General features: G+C 40.1%; 1 protein-coding gene across 1 annotated transcript; it reads left to right on the forward strand.

Moving 5' to 3' along the window:
* Window positions 1–1,065: 1,065 nt before the first annotated feature.
* Window positions 1,066–26,401, forward strand: STX11 (syntaxin 11). The gene is made up of 2 exons (XM_015247134.3): window positions 1,066–1,369; window positions 24,466–26,401. The coding sequence occupies exon 2, from the start codon at window positions 24,471–24,473 to the stop codon at window positions 25,332–25,334; it is 864 nt and encodes a 287-aa protein (XP_015102620.2). The 5' UTR covers window positions 1,066–1,369; window positions 24,466–24,470; the 3' UTR covers window positions 25,335–26,401.
* Window positions 26,402–27,277: the final 876 nt, after the last annotated feature.

Genomic DNA, 27,277 nt, shown 5'->3' on the forward strand with positions numbered 1-27,277 from the left:
CATATGAAGAGCACATACTATCAATATGATTTTTGACTCTTAATATTGACCTCGATCACCTGGCTGAGGTGGTGTTTTTCAGATGTCTCCAATGTAAAGTTACTCTTTTCCCTCCTTTTCCATATTGTACTTTTTGGGAGAAAGTCACTATAAGCAGCTTATACCTAAAGGAGTGGAAAGTTAGGCTTCTCCTCTTTGAGGATGTAGTATCCTCATAAGCTATTGGGAATTCTTCCGAAGGAGAACTTTATCTCTTTGGCATTTATGTATTCAACTATTTATATCACTATTAATTCACAGATTTTTTTTTTTAACTTTGGGTTGTAATCTAATACTACTTTATTCTGCTGTTCAAATCGTTCCAGCTTTGGCGTTGGGAGCTCTTTCAGCTGGCTCCTGCATGTCTGACATTTTCCATCAGTGTAGGCCTCTCTCCTCCCCATCTTTTTTGAGCGCGGCCTAACTTTTTTCAAGATACTTACCACTGTCCTCACAGGATATACACTTTATCTATTTAACTTTCCTCACTGGAATGCCAGGTCCCTGAGGGCAATGTCTTGGCGGTGTTTTTGACCACGCAGTATCCTCAGCTCTTGGGCGGGCGCTGGACTGGTACTGGATGAATGAATGAATGAACGGGTCTGGTGTTTAAAACTCACTGGAAAGGGGTGAGTTCGGGTTCTGGGAAAGCCTCGGTGTGACCCGCAGCCTCCTGGCCGGCCGCCTACAGGGTCGCGCGACAGGTGCAGGGCCGGCCGTAGCTTCTCACAGTTACCACCTCAGAACGGCGGGAAACGCACGGGCCCGGCCCGCGAACGTCACAGGCACGGTGGGGATCCCCGGGGAAAGTCCGGCGCCTTTGGCGCGGGTTCGGGGCGCGGTGGGGCGCCAAGGGGGAGGCGGTCGGGGGAGGGGGGATGGTGCCTTGGGCCGCGCGCTCTGCGGCTAGTCGGCGCCCCGCCCCCGCCCCCGGGTCCAAGAGCACCCGGGGGCACACGGGAGAGGAAGGAGGCTGGAGCCGGGCTCCCCGCCGTCCAGAGCGCAGGGGCTCCCCGCCGTCCAGAGCGCAGGGGCTCCCGGGAGGGGCGCGGGAAGGGGGCTGGGCTCGTGGGGAGCCGGCGCCGTCGCACAGGGGCGGGGCCTGGTCCCCTGCTGCGGGCGCTTCCGACGCCCGAGGGGGCCGGGCCGGCGGCACCCAGATGCGGCTGCGGCGGCGCGGAGGTCGGGCGGCCGCCGAGGAGCCGCGGGAGGCGCCGGGAGCCCAGCCGCCGGGAGCCGCGCCACAGGTTTCCTTCCCCGCCCGGTGCCCGCGCGGGACAGGCGCTTTCAGGAGGGGGCTTCTGGGTTCGCACGCTCCGTCCGGTTCCTGGTTCGTGTTTCTCACCCTGGGTCTCTTTTTCTCTCCTTCACCCACCTGGGCGCGGGGATGCCCCGCGCAGGCTGTGCGCGGAGAGCTGCGGGGATGCGGCGGCGGGGTGGACTCTGTCGCTCGGGGACCCGAGGGATGCCTCGGGGGGATGTCGGGTCTCACTTCGCCTCTCGGCCCCTCGGGGAGCACGGCTTTTGGGTTTCTAATTCAGAGAGGAGTGATTGTTTTTTCTTCTAGGCTTTCATTGAAATGATTTCAGAGATAACCTGTTGACAGGCTTCCCTTATACAGTATCCACCTAAGACTACTTTTGAGACGAAAGGCTAATTTTTTTTAGTTAGTGGAGGCATTACTTCGGTTTGATCACTTGTTCACTTCCTATTGGGTTGCACTTTCTCAAAAATACCAGAATGGGTACTTTTTGACTTGAACTTGACAGTGTGACTCAGGAGCCAGGAAATACGGAGAAATTGATACCGCCTTGAAACAGCCCCTTCCAAGCCCACATGTCTTTTTTTTTTTTTGAAGTGTGGAGACAAGAAGTGGCAGCGCCTACGAGCACCACACCATCCCAAGAAGGAATTCTAGGCTCGACAGTAGCCGAGACCTGTCTTACTTCCTGTGGTTCTCACGCGCTTGTTTAAGCCGTTTCTCAGCAAAGGGAGGAGCTGTTATTTCCACACGGGTATCCAAAAATGAGTCACAGAGCTGCTCTCTTAATTGTGAGACTTTGTTAATGAACTTCTGAAAAGTGAGGTTTGCTCTGGCTGTATTTAAAATAAGATTAAGATGTGACATGCAGGCGCTGCTGAGCTGGGGCTGGTGGTATAGGAAGTAGCAGTTTAAAGTTTTCACTTTCCAAAAGCGCCTGATGGTACAGCGCACCAGCTAGGGTCACTAGGCTGATGTAAGATAACCATTTAAATCATGTGCTTTGCCACAGAGACTCAAGAGAAAATTAGTTTCATTATTCCATAACTGGTTTGTTACTATTTTTACTGGGATGGTGTGATAGAAATGTCATTCATGTTACATAGTGATTGTCACGGAATCAGAATCTTTTGGACAGTTTGTCTTTAGTAAATTAGTGCCACGTGAAAAGTTTTGTCATTAGTAAATGAGTGCCACAGGAAAAATTTTGAAGACTGTGGATGCCAGATGGAGCTGAGAAATCATAATGTTTGAGTTGAGAGGTCCCACTGCATCAGGGTAATAGGTCTTAGGAAGGGACTGTACACTATCTCAACACATAGTAGAGAAGGGGACAGCATCACTGTTGGACCTGAGTCACCTGAATTCAGCACAGCAAACAGTTACCCGGTACCTTTTCTGTGCCAGGCTCTTTACTGAGCTATGGTTATACACCTGTGAATAAGACAGAATCTTGCTGACAAGGGCCCTAAAGATTGGTGTGGAACGCTGGAAAATCCAATAGAAGGAAATGAATACAATGGCAAATCTATGCCCATAGTAGAGCCTCTGTCCCAATATGACTGATGTCCCTGTAGATCTGGGATTTTGAATGAAGTAGGTCATCGTTGCTGGTACGAATAAAGAAGGTTTTGAGTTTAATCATCTACTTGTCTTTGTGGCACTCTGTTGAGCTTATTCAGTAAGCCTACCTTTCAGTAAATGATTTAAAAATGTATTAATTGGAAAGGCATGGTTTTTAAAGATTTTGAATTAACCATATTTCATATTATCTAATAATGGTGTAAAATTAAGTCCAGCTTTTTATTACCCCTAGACAATCTCAGGCACTCTTACTCATCTTTTAAAAAACAGAATGACTAATTAATGGCTTATAACATTACAACACCATATTGAAACAACTTTCTGATCATTGTTTTTATAGTTTCGATCAATCTTTTCTAACACATTATAGCTGTGTGAGTCAAAATGAGTAAATCCACAGTGTCACAGTTTACTATTGGGGCTGAAATTTGCTCAGGTGCTTTTGGACATGATGCCAAAATATATTCAGTTTTGGCATCCAGTTCATAAGATATCCAACTAGTGAGGAAAATGATGCTAAGTTTGAGACAACTTTACCTTGATTTCTATGCTTCATTTCTCCCTTGAGGGTCTCAAAATTACTTTTTCTATGAGAAAGGATAGAGTGTGATCTTCACTGTTGTACTCCTTCAGTTTGGCACAGATTTAGTCACGATATGTGTTAGGAAGTATTTACTGATTAAAAAATGAACCTTCATGTAAGAGGAGGAGCTGTCAGGCAGATGGAGGGTTAGAAGACCCAGCAGAAGAATCAGCCTGTTTGGGATGGACTCTGGCTGGGGAGAGGGCAGGAGAACAGGCTGGGCCAGATCATAGGCCCATTTGCTGTGTTGGAGCTCTGAGTTTATCCTGTAAAGCACTTTGAGCACGTGAATGATATTGTCAGATACATGTTTTAAAAAGAACTTAGAATCAAGATGGAAAATAGATTGAATAAGAATAAGCAGCACTGACCTTTGAGAGATACAGAAGTGATTACTATAATATTCAAGATAAGAAATAAAAGAAGACTTGAGTCATGGAGTAACAGTGAGGAATGGAAAAGAGGGAAGGAACTGACAGATGTTCAGTGGGTGGAACCTGCCACAGAACCCAGAAGCAGACATGACAGTGAGGAAGACCTAGGAGGTTAGAGGTTAGAATGACCCTCACGTTTCTAGTTTATGACTAGGATAGGAACAAAAATGGAAGAGTAGGTTTAGTTTCAAGGATAACGTGGAGCTCACACAGCGTTTGACATATAGTCAGTGCTCATTAAAGCTTCCTGAGTGAATAATAATAATAGTAGCTAAAATTTATTGAGTGCATATCATGTTCCAGGCACTATTCTAGGTTCATTTTGTGAATTAAGTCTTTTACTCCTTATTGCAATCCTGCGAGATAGTTACTATAATTAACTACTTTTGAATGGTGCAGAAAGAAAGTGTGGTGATAATAGTTGTCAACGCCAGAAGTTGATCCCAATATCTGTCTCCAGAGCTTGTATTCGTAACCACTCTGCTGTGATATGCTGTCTCCGTGAATGAATGAATGATGTTTTGGACACTGATAAACTCAAGGTGGAATCACTGTCCTGATCCTGACAATTCTCCCTCATCCAGGAATAGCCCAGTACATGAGGTGGGGCCCCAGTGGTCCTATTGTGCTGCATAGCACCCCTCCCCACTACCTCCATCCCGAGAGATACCTGTAATAAATCTAGAACAATCAGAACATTTCTCCTGGGAGTTTTAAACATTTGAATGGAAACTCCCAGTGACTGCAGGTTCCCAGAGCTTCAACAACTGTGTCCTCATAGTTGCCTAGGTTACTTCCCTTTCCAAGCACTGAATGTTCAGTGTTTTGTGTTTCTTAGATGTGCTCAATGTTTTGTTACTAAGGATCCCACCCATGGGGAAGCAGAAAGGCTGGCCAGAGGGTGTCAATCTACAGAGCAGTGTAGATGCTGATGGTGGAAGATTTACTAACAGAGGCAGGTCCACAGCAACTCCAGATCTTACTCCTCGTGTGTGATCTGCCTTCTGGGGGGGCCTGTTTTGTTCTTATTTTACGCTGAAGCAGGTACTTTCCAGCCCCTCTTGTCTCTAACTGCCAGAATCTTGGTAAGTGAGGCTGACCCTGTTGTGTCCCCTGTTTTCTTGATTTTAGCTGGACAAAATGATTCTAGTTTCCTGGGTTCTGGCCCCACCGCTTCCCTCTTCCTCTCTTTCCCGCAAAATCTGACCCCAACTCTTTACTGTTCTCATTGTTCCATGATTCACCCTACTTTGGCTTGGAATAATACAGATTTTTGTTCAGCAGGCAGGGTCTAATTATCTTTTCCTCAGAGGCCTCTATTTTGGACAATGTATGCATTATAAACACGGAATTAATGTTGTACCTAACCAAATCAGCAAACTCACTCAAAGTTTGAGGTTTGTAAAATATTCAGATGTCTAAAACTTGAAGTTTTGAAATGTTTTCTCTACACATGAAGAAAATGTTTCGTTTAACATTTCCTCAGATTTACCAGGATATCTAGATATTTATAGTTTCCCATTATATGAGACTGACATGAAGCTTTTTGGGATGATCCAGCCCACATGTTTACCCCTTGGCCTGAATTCCTGTATGTCTGCCTGTAATCCATTCAGTGCTCAGAGAACAAGAAAGGGAAGGGTTTTGGTTAATATTTCATGTGGGTTTGTCTTGCCTCCTTATTTTGACTGTGGTTTACCTGAGAGTGAAAAATTTCTAGAGTTAGGGGCTCTGTTAGGTCTCTAAGCCTCCTCCCAGGTCTAACCATCCTGTGACTTTTGCTGATAGTGAAACCATCTGTCAGCGTATGTCATTTGCTGGTCACTCCTGAGTCTGTGGATACTAGACATTATTTGTGTATCTCATTCAAGTTCTTTGTAAGGCTCAATAATTTGGTAATTTTTAGTAGGGGGAAGTTTTAGGATTAGTAATTTCCAATTATCCTTCCTGAGCTAATAACATGTTTCAATTACTTTGTGTGTATATTTTTTTCTTTTTAGTGGATACAGTATCAAGGTAATCCAGAAAAGATGATGCTGCTTAGAAAAGTATTCCCCATTTTATATACTCAATTGTTTTACTTGTTTCTCTGTTCAAAGATATAAAATGAGATTTCATTACTCATTGCATAACTTATTGGGTAATGATGTGAATTCTGACTTTTCAGAATAGTGGAAATAGCTCTGTTGCTATTTCATGTGGAAAAAGAGTGTTGTTCTTGCATCTGTTTCAGTTTCAGGACATGCACCAATACATGTCTCCCCTCCGGATTTTGTTTCTCATTTTCTATTATATGCCTGGGTATTCTGATTAGTGACACAAATCTGTTGCTTTAAGATAAAGTAGGACACAGTGTGTGGGCTGAATTGTACAGTGTTAGTAGATAGCCCACTTCTTCCTCCGCTCTTCCCTGATTACCACGTGGTAAACCAACATACAGCAATGTGAGCTGACAAAATTACTCATTATGTACAAAGAACTCTCATATATATTTTCTCTTTTAATTGTCATAAAAGCCTAGCAAAACAGAAATAATAAGTATTATTATTATTGTTGTTGTCTGTATTTGAATTCTATAGATAACGAAGGAGACCCCGGGAGAGATTAAGTGACCACCCAGCATTACCCAGGAAGTAAGTTGCAGAGGTCCACTATACTGTGCTGTCACCACTTGACTAAAAGAGGCAAACTCAGTAACTTAGGCCAAATTTCCTGGAAACAAACTCTGAGATTTACATACAAGAAATGTACTGGGAGATGCTCTAGGAACAACACCTCACAGGGAGAGAGGGCAGCAGAATTACATAGAGGGGGAAATTGAACAGCAGTGCATGTACAACAGTGGTCATTGTATCCGCCACATCAGCTTGCCATTGGATGTGGGCTGCATCCAGGCAGAAAGTGTCGTCTTGGGCTAAGTAGCTCCCTTCATTCTAGGGCAATTCCTGGAGCTGTGCACCTTTAGCAGCTGACGTTGCTGGCAGCTGGGGGAATGAGGGCCCTGGTCCTGAAGGGGATCTGAGTGTCACATCATCTACTACATTTGTGTGGAAGAGAGCTTTCTTCTTTATGAGGGCTTTGCTTATGTCTTTCCGACCCAGACCATTGCCCTGCTGAGTGGAGCCCAGGAAGCTGGCATTTTGTCCAACGCCCTTAAGGACTTAGAATAGCTCACCAGAGAGCAAGAAGACAGTAGCCTTAGTCCTGGGACAATGAGGAGCAGAAGAGTCAGGTGAGGGGAGGCCAGGACGAGTGGAGTAGGGAGCCTCCAAAAGACTAACAATCACCCCAGCTGCCCAGACCAGGTACAGAAGGGTAATGTATGCTGGCCTTTGCTAGAATTCAAGGCTTTGCCATTGTTAAATGGTAAACAGTTTTGTGATATAGGCAACCTTTTCTCTCTTCTCTCCCTCCCTCCTCTCTCTTTTTTCTCTCAGCCTTTGAAAGGCCCTAAACAGGTCCAGTGAATCTCAATGTGTAGCCTGTAGACTCTAAGATCAGAAACCTGGAATATTTTGAAACATCGCCAACAAACAAACAATAAAAAGGAAACAGAAAGGAAAGCCCAGGCCCACACCCACATTTCAGATCTACTGGAACAGAATCTTTAAAAGCGGAGCCCATGAATTGGCATTTTCAACGAATTTTCCCTAGATGACCTGATACATGCTCTGAACCGTTATGCTCTTAATGGTGACCAAGCCTGTTGGGATTTTTCAAATTAGCAAGAAGCCATCGGAACTGGGGAACAAAGGAGCACCTGAGCCTAAATCCCAGCAGGCTTGATACAGTGATGTTCATCCCTTGTCTTTCATAGCATATTCCTGGTGTGGCCAACAGAAAGACTGGCCCAAATTCCTTGGCCAGCCTCCAACCAGGATTGCTGGAGAGAGAGCTGTGTTTCTGGCTTGGCCTTTTACTGTCTTGATAACTGGGGAGGAGATGCCAAATTCCTGGAATAGTTGTAGACAAAGGTGAGCGGCAGCGGTGGGGGGATTGTTGGAAATCGGTGAATTTATAGGAATCAGTGAACTTTCTAAGAGAAAGTTGCAGAAAATCTTAAGCCAGATGATGCTTTGAGATGCTGTCTTAAAATTTTAAATGACCATATAATAGGATGAGACAGATAACAATGACAGGCAAATATATTATCTGATTCATTGAAATAGAGAATAATTATTTTTCTTCAAAGAGAAAAGCACTGATTTTGACTCAGGTCATTGCAGGAAATATTAGTCACCTAAAAAATAATCTGGTAAACTCCTAGGACATTTTGATATGTTTTGTTGACTCCTGCAACACCAAATTGCTGTAGTTCCTATCCCTTCATAGCTTCATGCCTTTGCTCTGCCTGGTTGTCTCTGCCTGGTCCCTTCCCCTTTTCCTTGCCCAGCTAACTCTGGTTAAACCATTTAGAATCAGCTCAGACACCATCCTCTCTGGGAAGCCTTCTGTTCCCCTCATCCAGATTGAGCTGAGCTCCCATGTATCCCTCTATTATTAACATTTATTTTCATTATTCTCCCTACCAGCCTGTGAGCACCCTCAGGTCAGGGACTGTCTTCTTCATCTTTGTGTACAAGAGACGTAGCCTCATCAAAAATGATTGCAAGAAATGATCATTCTGATGAGCGTAGTTAATCAACAGATATCTGTTGAGGCTCTGCCATGTGCCAGACACTGTGTACATGGCAAACACAGCTGGTACAGCCCCTGACCCCATGAACCTGATTGGCAAACCAAAAAGATTAGGAAAAAAGACAATTAACAATAGGATATGATAAATACTGGGAAAGAGGAACTACTGGGAAGTGAGATCAGAGCCAAAAACTCAGCTTAATCTAAGGTCAGAGAAAGTTTTCCATTCTCACGAAACATAATTCATATAAAAATAGAAGCTAAGAGCTTGGCTTTGGTTATAAGGCAAGGGACCTCTTTTTAAATAAAGGAAGATCTTTTGGTCTGCCTAGTTCAAAATCTCTCAACCCTTCACATGCATGTGTGTCTGTGTGTGTGCGTGTTGTGTGTGTCCAGTATGTGAGCACATGCATTGGCAAAGAGAGAACAAGAAAATATGCCTCCTTCATTAAATGACTTAAATAGCTGGCAAGGAACAGAGAAGAAAGTTTCTGTGCATCTCATTCAGTGCCATTGCTAGAAGCTAATTTGCTAACATTTTAATATGTAATACACAGAAAAGGAATAAGAATTTAAAGCTCTGAAAATCATGAGCTTATATTACAGCTTTTTAAGAGTTAATTTTAAGAACGATTATGGCCTAGGTGGGTGCTTAGCAGATTTGCCTTTGGGGTTTTTTCCAGACCAAGGCTGAAGTACCTTTGCTTAGAGGTCAGTGTCTGCTCCCCCTTCTCATCTTTCCACTTCACTTTCCTGGCCCTGCCGAGAGAGGATGCCACGCGGTGTTGGAGGTTGTAGACTCTGCCTGGCTAGGCAGCTCATGCTGGGTCCTTTTTTTCCCTTTTATGGCCTGTTCTTGCTCTTTTATTATTTCTGTACCTGCTTATTTCTCTCCATACATTTTAAGCTTAGTTGAGGGCAGGGACTGTGACGTCTCAATTTTTCAATCTTTGAATCTGCTGTGGCTCTTCTACTGCAATTTATTTACATTTATTATATTACATACATAAATAACCTTAAATATAGTATCTTAATTAAGAGACAGTCTTTTGATTGAGAAAGTAACCAGATTGATTCTCCACTAAGAACCTATTTCTTGTCTAACTTGACATCACAAAGCAAATAGGGGCACATTTAACCTATGAATGTTTACGAAGAATTCTGCGCATTTGGCTGATTGTAGGGAAGGGAGGATTAAGTCATCATAGAGCAGCATTTATTAGATATAGCTGGAGATACAGAGTGCTTTGCTGTGTCTCATTTAAGTCAACTTAAACACATCCACACTGAACAGCATCTTAAAACAACATTGATACTGACAAATGGGTTTAAAAACTAGTGCAAGTGAAAATGCAACTCAGGCCTGAAGTGTGATTTTAAATGAATGGACACGTGATGTCCCGTGATGACCATTTGCCATGTTTTCTCACATCTTTCCTCCCTCGCTTTAGTATAGTCCTTGGTTTATAAGTGTAACAAATTATATTCTAATTTTTTGTCTTACTTTTACTATGAATGTTGTACATAAGGACTGTATGAGTGGTGAGGAAATAATTCTAAACATTTGTTCTTATACTTTCTGTTTTTCATAATTGGGCTTGTTTTATTGTTGAAGTGTAGGTAATAAATTTAGTTAGCCACTGTGAATCCAACTGAATGCATTTGTAAATTAGTTCAACTTTTATATTTTCATTGAGAATTTTTAAATAAAAGGCTATGGTGGTGAAATGAAATATTTTCTCCTTTTCGAAGTGTAGAACTCTTTAGAGGATGAAGCTCATTCCTTAAAAAATCAAAACTATGGTAGTGTCAGCTCATCTGAAAAGATTAACAGTTGGCAGAAGAAAATTCCCTGCAGTAAGCTTAATTTTCTTGTTACTTAATTGGAAAATTTCTCAAGTTATTAACTGCCTTTTGCTGAAACTTAAGAGTGCTGTGGACGATCTTCCTTTCTGTTGACATCTAGATACCTACACCTACCACTGACAGCAGCATAAACACACAATAAGTATTTTCCTTTTGTTTTTCCCATGTGGTGTTTGTAACTAAAACATAGGTAAACCTTGTATTCTGACTTTTTTCCTTCATTTCTATCTTAGTGAATAATAAGTCTAAATTAATATCTTATTTTTAATTTATATTTATTTGCTAAAGAGTAGACACCATCATTTCATATTTTATTGAGAATATTTTATCTCCTGTGAATTGTCTTTCTATATATTTTCCTCCATATATTTTGTTATGTTATTTTCTTATCAGTTGAAGTCATCTGTTCATATAATGTGTACCTACCTAATGTCTACTATGTTTCGTGCAAATATTTTCTTCCAGCCTCTTGCTTTAATTTTTAATATTTGTTATTCTTTTTGGTGCATAGCGATTTCAAATTTTACATAGTCAAGTTTGGTTATCTTTTTCTTTGAGAGTTCTTCCACAACCTCCAATCCCATAGAAAGTTATCATTGTCCCAGAGTACTAATAAATATTCAACTTTATTGTCTATTAGTGTTTCTGTTATTGATTTTGCATTTTTAATTCTTTGCTGTTACTGAGGTGTATTATGGGGCCTACAATAAGGATTAAAGTCAAATAAATTATTGCTCATCAATTATATCAGTCTGGTTGCTTAAATTTTTTTCCTCCCCTATTATTTTTTGATGGCTGCTTCTTCATATACTAACATTTTATATACATTTGGTCCATTTCTCAATATTTTATTCGTGTCCATTTATTTAATTTTTATGTTTGCAAAAGTATCATGTTTTTAATTTTTTCCTTACTATAGGTGTTCATATCTGCTAGGGCTTCCCCCAGTTCACCAGTGCTGTGTTCCTTCCAATTTCTAAAAAAATTTATCATTTATTATTTGAGCTTTATTTTAGGATCACTTTCTTTTTCAGATGTTTTTTTAAACCGTGGCAGGAATTTTGGATTTAGCTCAGTCAAAAAATTAAATTGGGGGTAGTTTCAGATTCCACTCATAAATATGTATACATGTTAATTCTAAAGTAGAATCTGTAAAGATATGCTTATATGAGAAAGAGAGAGAAAGAAATGAGCAGACAAGACAGGATTCCTAAAGAGTTCCTGGTTACTACGAAGTCAAATTCATAAATCTGTATCATTGCCCTTTTATTAGTGTTTTCTAGAAAGCCTTTTTCTTTCTTCCTTTCTTCCTCTTTCCCACCCTCTCTTCTTCCCTCTCTTCCGTCCTTTCTTCTCTTTCTTTCTTTTTCTTTCTTTTCTTCCTTCCTTCCTTCCTGCCTTCCTGCCTTCTCTCTCTCTCTCGTTTTTAATTTTGTCAGACTTACACATACATAATTAGAGTCAACTAGTTCTGTAAAACATTTAATAAAAGATAAAAATCTAATGACAAAAAGTCTGTTGCATTTCCCCCTCCTCAAAGGCAGCGACTTTCAACTATTTTTGCAGATTGTTCTAGTATTTATGTTCATATCTTAAACAACACACTTGTATTACTATTTCTTGTTTTAGGCATCGCCTATTGACTTCTCTGTATGGAAGACAGTGTTTTAGCTCATTTTCACCCCTCTTTTCCATAGACATGTACCCTCCCTTCCTGTCCCCTCCTTCCAACCTCCTAGTACAGCTCCATTATCATTTGTTAAATCAGTATTCCATGATTATATTTTTATGATTATAAAAATACTAATCACAGCTGAGCCATGCATTATATCATGATTATCTTTCTGTGACTACTTTTTTTTTTTTTTTGCTTTCTTGGAAGTTAATTGGTTTTTGTTGTTGCTGTTAGTTTCATTTACACTTACAACCTACTCAACCCCAAATTGTCTAAATCTCCCCTTAAGAAATTTTGACCCATCAGGAATTCCATCAGTTTCATCTTTCTGAAGAAATCTCTCTCCTGTTGCCTACTCATCTAATCTAGACAGGTGATCTTTTCAGCCAGGTTCATATCTGTCCTCGTAGAGTTTCCCTGTGCCAACATTCTGGGATGCCCTCGGCCTCTCTCTTCTGTTAGAACTCACGTTAGGATTCTTTATTTTGTGTGTTTTCTGACTCACTTCCTTGTTTTGTCAGAATGCATTCCCCAGCTTCTTCCTGAGAAAGAGAACATAGGAGGTAAAAATTTTTTGAGACTTTGTATATCTGAAAATGTCTTTATTTTTCCATCATATTTGATTGACTGAATTCTGGATTGAAAATACATATTCCTCAAAAGTTTAAAGGATGTTGCTTCATTAGGGTGTTTGACTTTTATGGCTTTGTAGGTGATCTGTTCCCCCCCCCCCCTTTCTTTCCTCATACAATGTCCTCTCCCTGGAATTCCTATTATTTGGAATTTGAACTTAAAGGATTGGATTTATAAATTCCTCATCTTTTCTGTTATTTTGTAATTTTTTTTCTCTCTTTCTACTTTCTGGAGAAGGGTCTTCCATTCATCTGCCTGTAGGATATAGGTCAGTGTGCCGGACAATAGGTGAAGGAAGAGGGCTTGGAGGTCCGGCATTCCCTATAAAAACATTCACTTAATCCTCTTCTCTTCCAAGCCAGTCTAGAGTCAGTGTGGCCTGCCCACCCTCCTGGCATGGGAGGATGGGGATGGTGGATTCGCCAACTTCTTAGAAATGCTTCTAATCAAACATACTTGTTGTCACCCTGAAATCATCACCTCCATTTCCATAGGTCCTCATTAATTCTGATTCCAGAACCTTTGACTATTTCTTTATGGCATGATTTAGATCATTTCTTGGCCTTCATTGTTTGCTTAGGACTCAGTGTTCTTATATCTGCTGGGCTTTTGCTTTACAGTTTCTAAGATTTTTGTTGCTGCTCCCTTCTGTCTTGCTCTTTACCTGGTTGGTGTATACCTTTTCGAAAGTTCCTTTAGTGGGATTTTGGAAGGGAGCAAAAGTAATGTTCAATTTCCCGTTTTACACAAAATACAAGTTTTCTTTAAAAATACAGATGTATTTTCTGGTTGAGTAGTATATTAAGCTAGTAGCACAAAAGAGCAAATACATTCATCAAAATAGCTATTTACTGCCTTAAAAAGTAGAGAATGGGACACAGGACTGGGGTTTGAATTTGGATAGGGGATGGGGAGGGGTCAGATACCTCTGGTTGGAGGGCATGTCTAGAAGGAAGACAGGATAAAATGGCTTTAGAGGAGTTTCTTTGGGCCAGGACAGATGAAGTCACTTAGGTTAGAAGTAAATAACTCAACTATTATTCACACATTTTCCTGTTGATAGTTGTGGAGAGTGTGTACATTTACCAACAAAAGTAAAACCACAAGTATCATACAAGAAAATGACTTGCATTTGTTAAAAATTCACTTACTGTGCGTCAGACACCTTACTGAGCACCCCTTGAGGTTAGAGTGTTAATCCAGTTTACTTAGAGCTGGAAATCTAATGTAGGTTTATGCAACTTTGCAGTATGTTTTAAACACTAAGCTGTTACATCTTTGTGTCATGGATGACACCAGTTATTGAAATTAAGAAAAATTTTATAATTACACAGAAAACCAAAAATCTGTTTCCCTCATTAATTCATAATTATGTCTTTAAATTGACATAAGTTTGATTTCAGCTATACCTGTATTTTACGTATTTCAGAAATCTTATTTCATGTTTTTGAAAATTTCACTTCTTTCTTTAAAAATGCTTTATGGAAGCATTTTTTTGCTTATCTAAAAAAATATTTTTAAAAGACTGAGACCATGATTCTTTTGCTAATGAGCTAACCTCATCCTCTCATATTTCTTGGCACATAGTAGATACTCATGAAATATTTGTTGAATGAACACATGAAAGTCTGTCACAGTGGCCTGTGCAAGCTCATGTGTTCTGAAGGATGTGCACAAGAATATCAATCACATAGTCTGTTTTTAAATATTACTTAGCAGCTACTTAACGTCGTGCCCAACATAGTTTATTTAACAGATGCCATTGCTTCTATGCTCTTGTATATATTTTAGTTAACATAATTGAGTTTTTTTAATATGAATGTTAAAATCTAATTCTAGTATATTGAATTCTCAACACAAAATTAAAAATGAAAGGTATGATATTTTAAACTGTATGCATTTCATGGATGCTGGTAATTATTCTAAATGGGCATCAATAATCTATTCATGAGAGAACAAATAAAAGTTATTCCTTAGCTGTAGAATTCTCTACAATTTTGGTCAGATAGGAAGTATCCCTTGATTCCAATTATGAATGTTGCTAATGACCACAGCAGACATTCAGCATTCCTTTAATCCAAAACAGAAGTTCAGATATAAGGGAAAATTTAAATTCAGTAATATTAAAAGGTCTGTAAGATTTTTTTTTTAACATCTATTGGTGTTGATTCTGTATAGTACTAAACAGCACAACTGCTATGTGGAACAGTCAAATTGGGGTAAATGTATAAGAAATTTGGTTAGCTCCTGCTTTTTAGTTTGTTAGTTTTGTTTTGCAAGAAGTTGTTGTTTATTTGTCTTCTTTGATAGGTGTAATGTGAGATACTCACTTTGAAATAAAAAATGTTGTTATGATAAGTGAGTTTGTTTCCTTGGGCATCTTTTATACAATAAATGCAAAGCATCTAACTCATTATTTTGCTGAGGTTCTGCGTGAATATAGGGCATTAATATTCTGTCACTTGAGCTATAGGAATAATACAGAAATTTAAAATAGTTGGTTTTATAGGATCACTTAAAAATCCTATGTCCTGCACATGTTTCTTGAGGAGTGGTACTTGTAATATGCTGAATAAACTACCTGGTGAAATGAACTGATTATGGATGGCAACTGTGCAAAGTAATAATTCCTAATACCGTGTCTGTAAAATACTTTTAAATTTACAGCGTCCTTTATATGCATTATTTACTTCATTTAATGATCAAAAACTCTTATGAGATAGGTATTGTCATTACTATTTTACATACGGGAAAACTGACACTCAGAGACATGAAATGTCTCGCTCCCACTTTATACAGCTGGAGATGGAGACGGGGGGAAGTCCTCTGACACCCAGGGGCGCACTTTATCTTCCAAGCCACGTTTGTTTTTAGAACTCAGGTCAGTTAGCTGATGAGCAAGACATCTTCCCTGTACGTTCCTGTGTCTGACTGGAAAGCAAAATAAACCCTACCACCACTAACAGCAGAACCTTGTGGGGTGTGGGGTGGGGAATGGGGTTTACCTTTGTGAGACACTTATGAGGGAGGTAGTTGAAGGATGTTTACTGAATTAAAATTGTTCATCTGTTCCCAAAAGAAAGCCTAGCCACTGACTTTGTAAGTACTAAGTCCTGAAGATAACAATCCCCAGACTGGCTTGGGCACTTGCAGACTCCCAGTCTCTAGGGTGTGTGGACTTGGGGTAACCACCTTGAGATTCTTAAGCTTGAAAGTAAAACATAAGGATTCTCTCGCTCTCTCTTTTTTTTTTTTTTCAGACTTTCCCTTTCCAGGTTGCCTTTAGTGTTCCTTTTTACCTGATTTCACCTGCATAAAAATGCTGGTGAAGGGAAATATGGTGGGACCTACCCACCCCCGCCTCCATGGCCCTGTGTCCCTGAGGAGTGCCCCTGGCAGGAAGAAACCCCAGAGAACCCCTACACTTTACCAGAAAAACATTCTGTAGTTCACAGTGTCAGGGTCACTTCATCTGGATGCTGTCTCTTAAGTATTTACAACCTTCTAGAATAGAAAAGAGTCTGGAAGAATATGTGTTAGACTTTTATCATTGGTATTTTATTTGGTTATTATATAAAGTAGTATTAAATGATGAGAAATGTTTACTTTCCACGTTAAACAATTCTGTATCATTTGATTATGTCTTCTTCTTTATAAAGAGCAAGGTTTGCTTTCATACTCAGAAAAAAGAAGAGATTTTACAAAGAAAGAACTGGAATAAAAGTTACTGAAAACCTTAAATAATCTGATCCACAGGTATTAGTGTTCACTTATGATTGTGAGATGAGTAATCAACTGTTAGTAATAAAGTGTTAGTAGTAAATGAGCAATGCACCATTTATACTAATAGTTACTGAATCTGCATTAGGTTTTTTGAGTGAATTAAAATCACAGAGTAGATGATAACAGGGGGCATATACAGAGTGCTTACTCTCTGCTGGACACGCTTCTAAGAGTTTTACAGGGATTATCTCATTTAATTCCCTTCATCATCCCACACAGTCAGTATTTATACACGTGGAAGATAAGGCGGAGAGAAGGTGACTGCAAGGAAATGTGACATCAGCAGACACTTATCTATTAGGAATTGCCCTCTCTTGCTGCTGGGAACCATGAAACCAGTGAGGAAGCCCAGACTAGTCCCAGTCGTGGCAGTTTGTCTCCCCAGGCTGAACACTGAGCCCCCTCTTCCACTGCCCCAAGTGGATGTGGAACTAAACAGATTCCACAACTCTGAACAGCAGAATCGTGATTGCATTGATCACTCTGAAAGATGAGTAGGGTCGTAATCAACTTCTGGTATTCCTTAGGAACCTGGTTCACATAATGCTAATTTTTCATTCTTTATAGCAAGAAATGTCTCTGGTTCAGTCCTGGATAACAAAGGAAGGTTTGGAATATGGCAGGAGAGTTGTGTTTGGAAATTGCATTTTGCCTACCTGGTGTTCTTCACTTTAGTGATTTAACAATAGGCTTGTGATACACTGAACTGTCTACCTCCATTTCAAAACTAGCTTTTCAAGTTCTCAGAACTTCTTATCAGACTGAAACTCAGCCAAAGTTGAAACTGCTCTGTGTCTCTGTACTGTCCTGCCCCCACTGCTCAAGAACCTCAATTTAGCATACTGAGTTATCAAACAGCTTCTGCAGAGTCTTTCTTGTGGATGCTGCTTGTGTGTGAGATAATCTTTTTTTTAGCATCATTTTTTTTCTGCTCACCATGCTTCTGACCACAATCCTCAAAAGGGAAGGAAGGCTGTCTTCCGACTTGCTAAGAAACACCCACTCCTTTTATGTGTATCCTTTACATTAACATTTGTATACAATATGACTAGAAGATTCTATATGCATTAAAATCAAGGTGTATAATTAGGCCATGATCATCAAGTAGGTGTCACATATCAGCAGGACAATTATTTGGTACATGTTGCTCAGGTTTGTATTTTTAAATTGTAGCCATAAACTTTGTTTTAAATGCATGAGCATTTACTTCCTGTAAATTATGATTTATCCATCCTCCTAGGTCCTCTTTAAGAAGAACACACTTTACGGGGTATAGAGAAACCTGAACCAAAAGCTAACTGATAAGTGGAAGATAAGGTGGAGAGAAGCTAACAAACCACCCCCAAGACACAGTTTGTTACTTCTCATGGTTGTGAGTCCATGGTTAACGAGGATTAAATGAGATAAACTATGTTTCTGCAAGAGTACCTGGCAGAAAGTAAATAAGAGGTGGTTCTTCCGAGGGGCTCATCTGGACTCTGTCACACAGTTGTAGCAGTTGGTCACCTGGGGACTGGCCTCTCTCTCCACGTGGTCCTTATCCTCCGGGAGATTAGCCTGAGCTTCCTCACCCAGAGGTTCTGGTGTTCTCAGTAGAGGGGACAAGTCCCAGTGTGCTAGTGCTGTTCAAGCCTCTGCTTGCATCATGTCTTCTGTTGTCCTCTCGGTCAGAGAAAGTCTCACGGCCAAGCCCAGAATGAGAGGGGAGAAATTGACACTACTTCTCTCTCTTTTTTTTGAGAAAGATACTTTCTGTTTTAATGCAAATAACTTGTACATACAAGTACATAGATTGACAATTAGCTTTTGATGCCCTCCTCACCAAAGAACTACTGAAAACACTTTGCCAGACACATCCAAGTTAAGTGTTGACCTCTGCTCCACACAGGCTGTGCTTTCCAAATTCTGTGGCATCTTCTCTTCGATGGGGCGCCCACTTATTTCCAGGGCTGGGACTTTCCTAGCCCTTTACCTTCCCTGTGAGTTGCCACACACTGATTGCTGAGAAGGCAGCAGGTTACTGCCGAAGAAACTTTGCTTCACTCCCCCAAAATGCCCAGGGTTAAGAATGTTTATAATACAGGGAATGTCTTTTCCATTGACACCACTTCTTGATCAGAGGTACTGCTAAGAATTTGTGGCCAGTTTTGTTTGTTGTTTTACAACCAAATATAATCAGCCTCTGACAAAAATTACATTTTTCCTACAAGAAAAATATGCTCGCCCCCATCATAGGATTTCCATAAGTTTTATCACATTAAGGCATCAGCCTCTGGGCCCAGAGGCTTATCCATGGGCTGCATCACTTGTGGTACAAATGAGACCCCCTCAGGTATAGCTCTTCAGATGAAGATCCTCTTGATCCTAAGACAAAGATCCTGAGAACTGAAAAGATGAGTTATTCCCCATACACACCCAATATATAATGGTGAAATAGGGAAAAGACGACCAAAAAAACCCTACACAAACCATACAGATAGCGGTCAACAGTCCACAGCAATTCTACCCAGACCCCCCGACTCCTGGGCCAGGGGATGTTCCTCGATTGGGACCCAGTTCTGTTCCTAATCGAGAGTGGTTCATTGGTGTCTATTTCTCCATGGCTCTTGGCTCTACCCTCTGAAACAGTCTTCCTTTTCCATAATAAATGGCTCATTTTGGTTTCTAAATAGCTTCCTTGGCCTAGCCCCGCAGTGAAAAATCAGGCACCTGGGGGCTTCTTTTCCTTTGAATGGTCTCTGTCTCTTTTAGGTCATACTTTTGTGCTTGTCAGTAAAGCTCTCTTAAAAACTTTGTGGATTTCCTAAGAATCCCATAAGGTTCATGCTCTTAAAACCCACATCTACAATTTCTTCCCAAGTCAGACAGCTCTCTCTCTACTCTAGGCTGAGCATCAGGCTGCTATGAGACACGCCTCTAGGAGTCTTAGGGCCCTTTCTGTCCAGGTGAGAAGAGCTCCAAGACACCACGTTAAATTTTACCAAGGTCCTCACTCTGAGGCCACTTCTTACTCTAAGAATCTTTCCTTCCAGCTGAAGAGACTGGAGAGGTAAAAGATTTTATTTTCCCATCTGTTTCGTTCTGGTTCTCTGTTTTCTCTAAATAATGCTTATAAACGAGGTAATTCAATTTTAGTTCATCTCTCTCTTTAGAACCTTAAATGCACTAGAAGCACTCAGTGAACTTTCAATATGCTGTCTGGAGATCTTTGCAGCTAGATACAAAGCTCGCTGTACATTTTCAGTCTTTCATGCTGCCTCTGCCATCAGTTTTGCCAATTGTTTTGCCTCAACATAATGTGGGTTGCCTTTTTCCTTCCCTGCTGTACAGTTTCTCGTCACTTCTCCAGCCTGCATTAACAGTTTGCATGCCATTTTCCCAGTTTTTGCTAATAGTTACCTCACTGCTTTCACCTGCTGTCTGGTCCCAAAGCCGATGCCAAACGTTTTAGGTTTCTGTTATGGCAACGTGCTACTTCTCGGTATCAATTTCTGTGTGATCAGTTAGTTTTTGTGGCTTAAGAAACAGTTACAGATCTTAGTGGCTTAAACAACGATTTATTATTTCTCACAATCCTATCGACTGGCTGTTTGAACCATTCATATAGCTGCAGTCAGTAATGGGTTAGCTGAGGGCTTGGTTCAGCTGAAACTCCTGGGTCTCATCCTCCTGCAGGCCAGCCCAGGCTTCTTAATACGGTTGTGTCGGGGTTCCCAATAACAAGCTCTTTTGCACAAGTGCTTTTCAAGCCTCTGCTTGCATCATATTTACTAATGTCCCGATAGACAAAGCAAGTTCCAGTCTCATGGCCTCACTTGAAATTCAAGGAATTGAGAAATAGTCCATACCTCTTGATTGGAGGACATGCAAAGAATGTGTAGTAAAGTTTTTCTCAATGTTCCACAAAGAGTATGTACAAGTTTGAGGGTAAAGAATGGGCCATGTAGGAAGTCAGGTCAAGAAAGTAGGATGTGAGTTAATGGTCATTGCATCATGGAAATAACCTAACAGTTTAACAATTTGATGCTTTCATAGTTATTGTGAAGATTGTTGATGGACGATGTATCAACAGTCCAGTACAAAGGGAGGCTCAAGTTGGACACTTGGTCAGTAATACTAGTTTTTCCTTCCTTGCTTTATTTAGTAAGTTTGACTCTTGAGGGTTACTGACTCATATATAGCTTACCATTATTAAATGTTTGACTTTTGTCTAATTTCTTGGTCTGATACAAGCTGTACAGGGAATGAGAGGACTGTCAGTAGCAGTATGAGGAGATAACTGAGGTAAGGAGATAACTAAGGAAAGAGAAATATTTTAAAACAAAGTACATTACCACACAGTCCAGCGATGTTAGTAATGATAATCTGAGTCCACAGTAAAGTGTGTCCAATGTCCTCTCTTTAAGAAGCAATGAAATATGTCACTGCATTTTAGAAGAGGATTTCCAACAAAAAGGAGTGAATACTTTTCCCAGAGGGAGATAGGTCTTTGGTTAGGTAAAAGTCACTTAAACGGAAAAACCTCATGCACTGATGACACTGGGTAACTGAGATTTTTCTGCACTCGTGTAAAAAATGTCAGCCGAAATAATTATTTGTTTCCTGAAAATGAGTAACTAGCCAACAGGATTAGGGTCAGTGGCTCAAAGGACTTTGTTTAAGAGAAAGAAGAACAGAAAGAGGAATGTAAAACTTATCTGGGATTTCCTTAATTAGTAATTCGAGTTGGAAAAGAAAAGGTCATTCACAATTCTGGAAACTCTATTGATTTCTCTTTAAAAAAAAAAACTTCATGGAATAGTTATGAAATATAAAGTTTAATCAAACTGGACTAAGTGATTTATTTCCCATCATTTTTTTCTTTCCGCGTTAATCTCTTTTGTATTTTCCAGCCAAAGTTTGCTTCACATTCCAGGGCCAAGGCCAAGTCAGGCACAGCAACAACTGTGTGTGCTTGTAAATGCTGATACAGACAACAGTGGAAAAACTTGTATGGATGATTTGACCTTTGATCCTGGAGCTCTCCTCTCTTTACGTTTTCCCTCAACAAGCCCTTCTACTAGTATGACCTCAGTTGTCACTTCTACAACCCTGCTGGTAAAACTTCTCCCTCCAAGTACCAGTGCTTTGGTATTTCAGCAGTCTTGGGTCAGTCATAACCACAGTGAATTTTTGTTAGAAGAGAATTATCTGTGATTGTTAATAATTTTGTGGAGTTTTGGACAGTTGTGATGAGTGACTGCCCACTGAGTGCTCTAATAACTGAAACATTGCAGTGATGGGGAAACTCTGAAATGAAGGAAAAGTATTGTGGGGAAGAAGGTAATGGTTGTAACAGTGAGAAGATTTTCATGTGTTCATCCAGATCTAAGTTATTAGATGCTAATAATTGCTCCAAGTATAAAATCTCAATTAGAGAATCCTATGGTCTGAATGCTTGTGTTCCCTCAAATTCTACCTAAAATGGTATTTACACTTCTCATATCATTTAGGTAGCCTTCTAAACACTGTGATTATGTAGCAGTTAGTACATTTTTGTGCCTTTCAGTTATTTTTGAATTTCTGTGAAAATTGTGGATGATGAAAACATGTACAGCAATGAGCTTCTCACACCCCTGCATATACCTTAGAATAAATGTACCTAGGGCAAAACAAAGACACATTTGAAAAGCTTCCAATACACATTATTAAACTGCCCTCCAAAAAGGTTCTGTCAATTTGCCCACCTACCAGTATTATTTTTTTCAGAGTTCCCAGAATTCTTATCAATTTAAAAAAAATTTTATTTTTAAAAAATTCCTGCCAGCTTGATGGGGAAAAAAAAAAAACCCTCAGTGGCTTAATTTGCATTTCCTTGTTTTGATAGTGAAGTCCCTCATGCCCCACTCATATACACCTGCTGGACATAGTTGAGCAGTTAAGCAGGGCTACTTGAGTCCAGCTGTTCATTTACTGGGGACCTTGAGTACATTCCTCAAACTCCTTAAACTCATTTACCAACTCTGATAAGGACAATACCTACTTCACGGAGTCCCAGGAAGATTAAAAGAGGGGATCACAGGAAGAGTGGTAATGACAGCACGTGCTACGTATTAGCTGTCCTTATGTTCTCTTCTTATATGAATTGCCTTTTCATTGTCTCTTTGGGCAACTGTTTTTTATTTGTTTTTTGTTTGGGGCAGGGCAGGAGTTTTTAAAATATTATGTAAACCCATTACATATATTGCAGGTTGCTCCCCCTCCCCCAACTTGCAGTTTGTCTTTAAACTTTGCTTAAAATGAGGAAATATTTGGATATCAAGGCATAGTTTTCGTCCAGACTGGGTCTTTTTCCTGCCTCTCAGTTGTACTTCTAGGAGAGTCACCTTCCCCATCGTTGAGAAGGTCTGGTATTGATTTTTATCACCAGAAAGCAGAAATGGTATTTTAAGCAGGATAACTTCTTGTATTAAAGCTTTGCTTAACTTATGTAGATAATGATCATTGCAGATGAGAGGCCATGGTTAATATTTCACCATTTTCCATTTATCACTAGATCCAACTTGTCAGCATTCCATTAGTGGTGCTGTAAAATGAATTACTTTAACTGGAGAGAAGCTTTTAATTTGAGATCAAGATTCCTGATAGATTGAGCAGCCATTAAGTGCTACTACTTTCCCCTTCTTTTCTGCAAATTATGTAGTAGAAAGAATCTTTCTAGCCACAGAATCTTGCATGAAAAGGGCAAAATGTTAATTATTTTGGCATATATACAAGCTACTAAAAATGAAAGTTTTTCACTTCACTGGAGAAAAAATATGGACATAGAGAACATTATTTTGCCTTGGTAAGTAGGGAATTGATTAGCGCCATCCTTATAAAAATATAGAAATTCTGCTTGAGTTGCCAACTTATTTCAAAAAGCCATTAAAAAATGGGCAAATGTTGCTGCTGTGTGATGGATAAATGGGAGTGTGTTACGTTATTGCTACTAGGCTTGCGTATGATTGAAGTTTTCCATATAAAACTTTTTTAAAAATCAGTTTTGTTAATGACACCACTAGGAGCCTTGGAAAAAAACTGAACATTCTTCACTTCTGATTCTTCATCTGGCTTTAGTTATGTGATTCCATCTAGATAAATATGTATTCTTTCTGCTCCCTCACCTACTTATTAAAATCACATAAAACATTTAACTATTTCTTTATCTCTTTAGCTTTTAATATCTTCCACTAGCATATTTTGGGATTTTTTTCCCCCAAGTATTTTTAAGCACTGAGTATCAAACAGACATTCAAGCTGAAGTATTTATCGGTGATATTTGGCAAAAGAGCAGGGAAATTTTGACTTCCAAAGTTAGTACTTCCTTATTAAATTTTTGTCTTTGTTCATTTTGTTGTTGTTTTACTGTAAGACTGTTTTTTTTATTACATTTTAAGAGAAAAAAATTAAACCATGATTTATATCATTTTTTAAAAAAGAAATGTTATGAGGTACAGGACTGAGAATGCTTACCAGTGCTAAATAGACACAGAAGAGTCAGCACTTAGAGTTGGCTCCAAAGCCTTGTAAATTGACTGTCCGTATTTAACAATCATCTTTGCAACTCTTTTCTTATTTTTCCTTTCTCTGGTGTGTTTTGATTTGTGATTGTTGGAGCACATAAAGCAAGAAAAAGAGGTTCCCAAAGCAATCTAAAATTTGAAATTGCTGCTTGAGTTCCAGTAACTTCCACTATTGAACTGCAAATACCTACTAGCTATAAAATATAGATGTGTTCATGGCTGTCAGTCTCATTAGTCCTTTATTCATAAGCAAAATGTCATAGAACATTTAGCTCCTTTAGTGCATTTATTACCTACACCCAGGAGTAAAGAGCTGGGAGCGCTGAGCAGTGAACAGAATGCTTCTTTATTTTAACCTGCAATTCCCTCAGTGTAAATATTTGGCTTTCACTAGAGGAATTTAACCTCAGTATCTCTACCTGCAGGCAAAATGAAGGACCGACTAGTAGAACTGGTGGAGTTAACCAAGAACTATGACCGGCAGTTCACAGACAAGAACGATGAATTTGACTTGCCCCAGGAGGACATCGTGTTTGAGACGGACCACATCCTGGAATCCTTGTACAGGAACATCCAGGACCTTCAGGATGAAAACCAGCAGCTGAGTAACGATGTGAAGCGGCTGGGAAAGCAGAATGCCCGCTTCCTCACGTCCATGCGGCGCCTTAGCAGCATCAAGCGCGACACCAACTCGATTGCCAAGGACATCAAGGCCCGGGGCGAGAGCATCCACCTCAAGCTGAGCAGGATGAATACGCTGAGCCAGGAGGCCGAGGCCGAGCACGGCGCAAACTCGGTCGTGGTGCGCATCATGCAAGCGCATTACAGAGCACTCACCTGCACCTTCCAGGCTGCCATGCAAGAGTACAACGAGGCTGAGATGAAGCAGCGCGAAAACTGCAAGATCCGCATCCAGCGTCAGCTGGAGATCATGGGCAAGGACATCTCGGGCGACCAGATCGAGGACATGTTGGAACAGGGCAAGTGGGATGTGTTCTCTGAGAACCTGCTGGCCGACGTGAAGTGCGCCCGGGGGGCCCTCAACAAGATAGAGAGCCAGCACCGTGAGATGCTGCAGCTGGAGGGCCGCATCCGCGACCTCCATGAGCTCTTCCTGCAGACGGCCAGGCTGGTAGAGCAGCAGTCTGACACCCTGAATGTCATCAGTGTCAACGTGCAGAAGACTGCCAACTACACCGGCCAGGCCAAGGTGCACTGGAGCAAGGCTGAGCGGTACAAGAAGAAGAACCCCTGTCGGACCCTCTGCTGCTTCTGCTGCCCCTGCCTCAACTAGCAGGCCGGCCTGGGGCACCACACCCCATCCCAGACCGGAATGGGCTGGTAAGCACACTAGAAGAGATTTTGAGGCCATATGAACTGGGGTGAGTTGCCCTAATCCCTATGGACCTCAGTCTTTGAAGAAAGAAAACACTCGAGATCCAAGAATTCCAGCCCAGCTTATGCTTGCAAAGAGAGCCGATGCCACCCGATGTCTCTTCAGTAAGGACAGATGACTACTCAGGTTTTTGAGGTCATTATGTGGCATATAGCACCCTTGCCTCTTAGCGGAAGCCAAATAAGGAACTGACTTAGCTTACTCTATGGTAAATGTCCAGGGCGTGTTTGGTCATGAACCTCTAGCAGGAAGTCAATTCTGCACCAGCTCCTCGTTATCAGAAGTTCAGTTCATTCACCCTATCCTGAAAGTACCTCAGTTCTGTTCATTTTCGAGTGAAACTGACCTTGGGAAAAACAGCACATATTCCATTTCTGATTCTTCATCTAGGTTATGCTGTGCTTGCTGCCTATAGATGTTTATCTTCTTTCTGCTCACCTCCCCTACTTATTAAAATGACATTTAACACTTACTATTTCCTTAACTCTTTCACTTTTAATATCTTCCATCAGAATATATTTTAGGATTTTTTTCAAATATTTTTAAGCACTGAGTATTGAACAAGCACTCAAATTGAAGTACATGTGTCACATTATATATATTTTTCATAAATAAAACTAATTTGAAGTGTATCTTTTTACTTGATTGTTACAAATACATATATATGTAAAGTACTAATATTTACTAATGCATGTACATAATGACCATGTGGTTTGTAAATATGGTATATTGATATCGATTAAAACATTTTTACTGGTTACTGGTGTTGCTTTGAGTTTATCTCATTCCCATCTGCATCTCCATAGTCTAGTTTGGGTAAAAACTTTATTTTGAACAACTCTGTATTGGGTATAGTGGTTAAAAACAGATGTCAAATGCTGAAAAGGCATACAGAACTAGAGATAAAATAACAGTCACAGAAATATTGCTTTTGTTTTTACTGTGGCCCATTCCTTTCATGCATTGAAAATGTAGTAATTTAAAATAAAATAACACTCTTTTTCAACAATGTTTAGTAAACATTATATAGTAAACATCTCTTTTATGCATTTGTATCTTGATCATTTAAATCTTAGTCTACTTTTTCAATTATTGTTTTAATTTTTTTTCTACTAGCTGCTGGAAGTTGCAACAACTAGATGCAACTCTGAATAAAGAGGGGAAATAAAAAAGAATTCACATGAGAGTATGTTGCCTTCTCTCCTGAGTTATTTACAATAGTTTAACAAAATTATCATGTTTTTGGAGATTTGGTTTCGCTTGCAAACTTTGTAATGCGTTTTCCCACACTTACCATGTTTCCTGCCTTTCTTTTAAGTCAATTCTTAACTCTTTCTACTCATAATTTAATAAATGAGTGAGTTTATTCAGTGATCATTATTCTCAGGTCCTTCAGTGAAATTTTAAAAGAAATGGAAAGAAGAGTATGTGAACTCTTTAGAACTCACTGACTAACCTGCTTATGACCATGAAATCTAGCCCTGTACCTAATTTTAATTTCATGGTTAAATACGAGAATTGTGGAAACTAAGTCCCACCAGGCTCTCCTCAGGTTTCTCCCAGTTCTTTCTCAGCCAACTCTAGGGATATGTCTCACCCTTGACCTAATTCCCTTTCCTTAAAAAAAAAAAAATCCTTCACACAGTTCCATTGCTGCCTTTCATGGTAGGAAAGAGATACTGTAAATATAGGCCACCAGCGAGGTTTCACAAGAGAGACTATTTCATGAATTCATCGCATGGAACTTTTTTGTTTAGAACCATTCATAAAAGTCAAGGAGTTTGTTATTAACTCTGCGTATTTAACTCCCCACACTTCACATTAGAGAATTAGGTAAAAAC

Source organism: Vicugna pacos, chromosome 8 (genome assembly GCF_048564905.1).
Source record: "Vicugna pacos chromosome 8, VicPac4, whole genome shotgun sequence".
Classification (NCBI taxonomy): Eukaryota; Metazoa; Chordata; class Mammalia; order Artiodactyla; family Camelidae; genus Vicugna; species Vicugna pacos.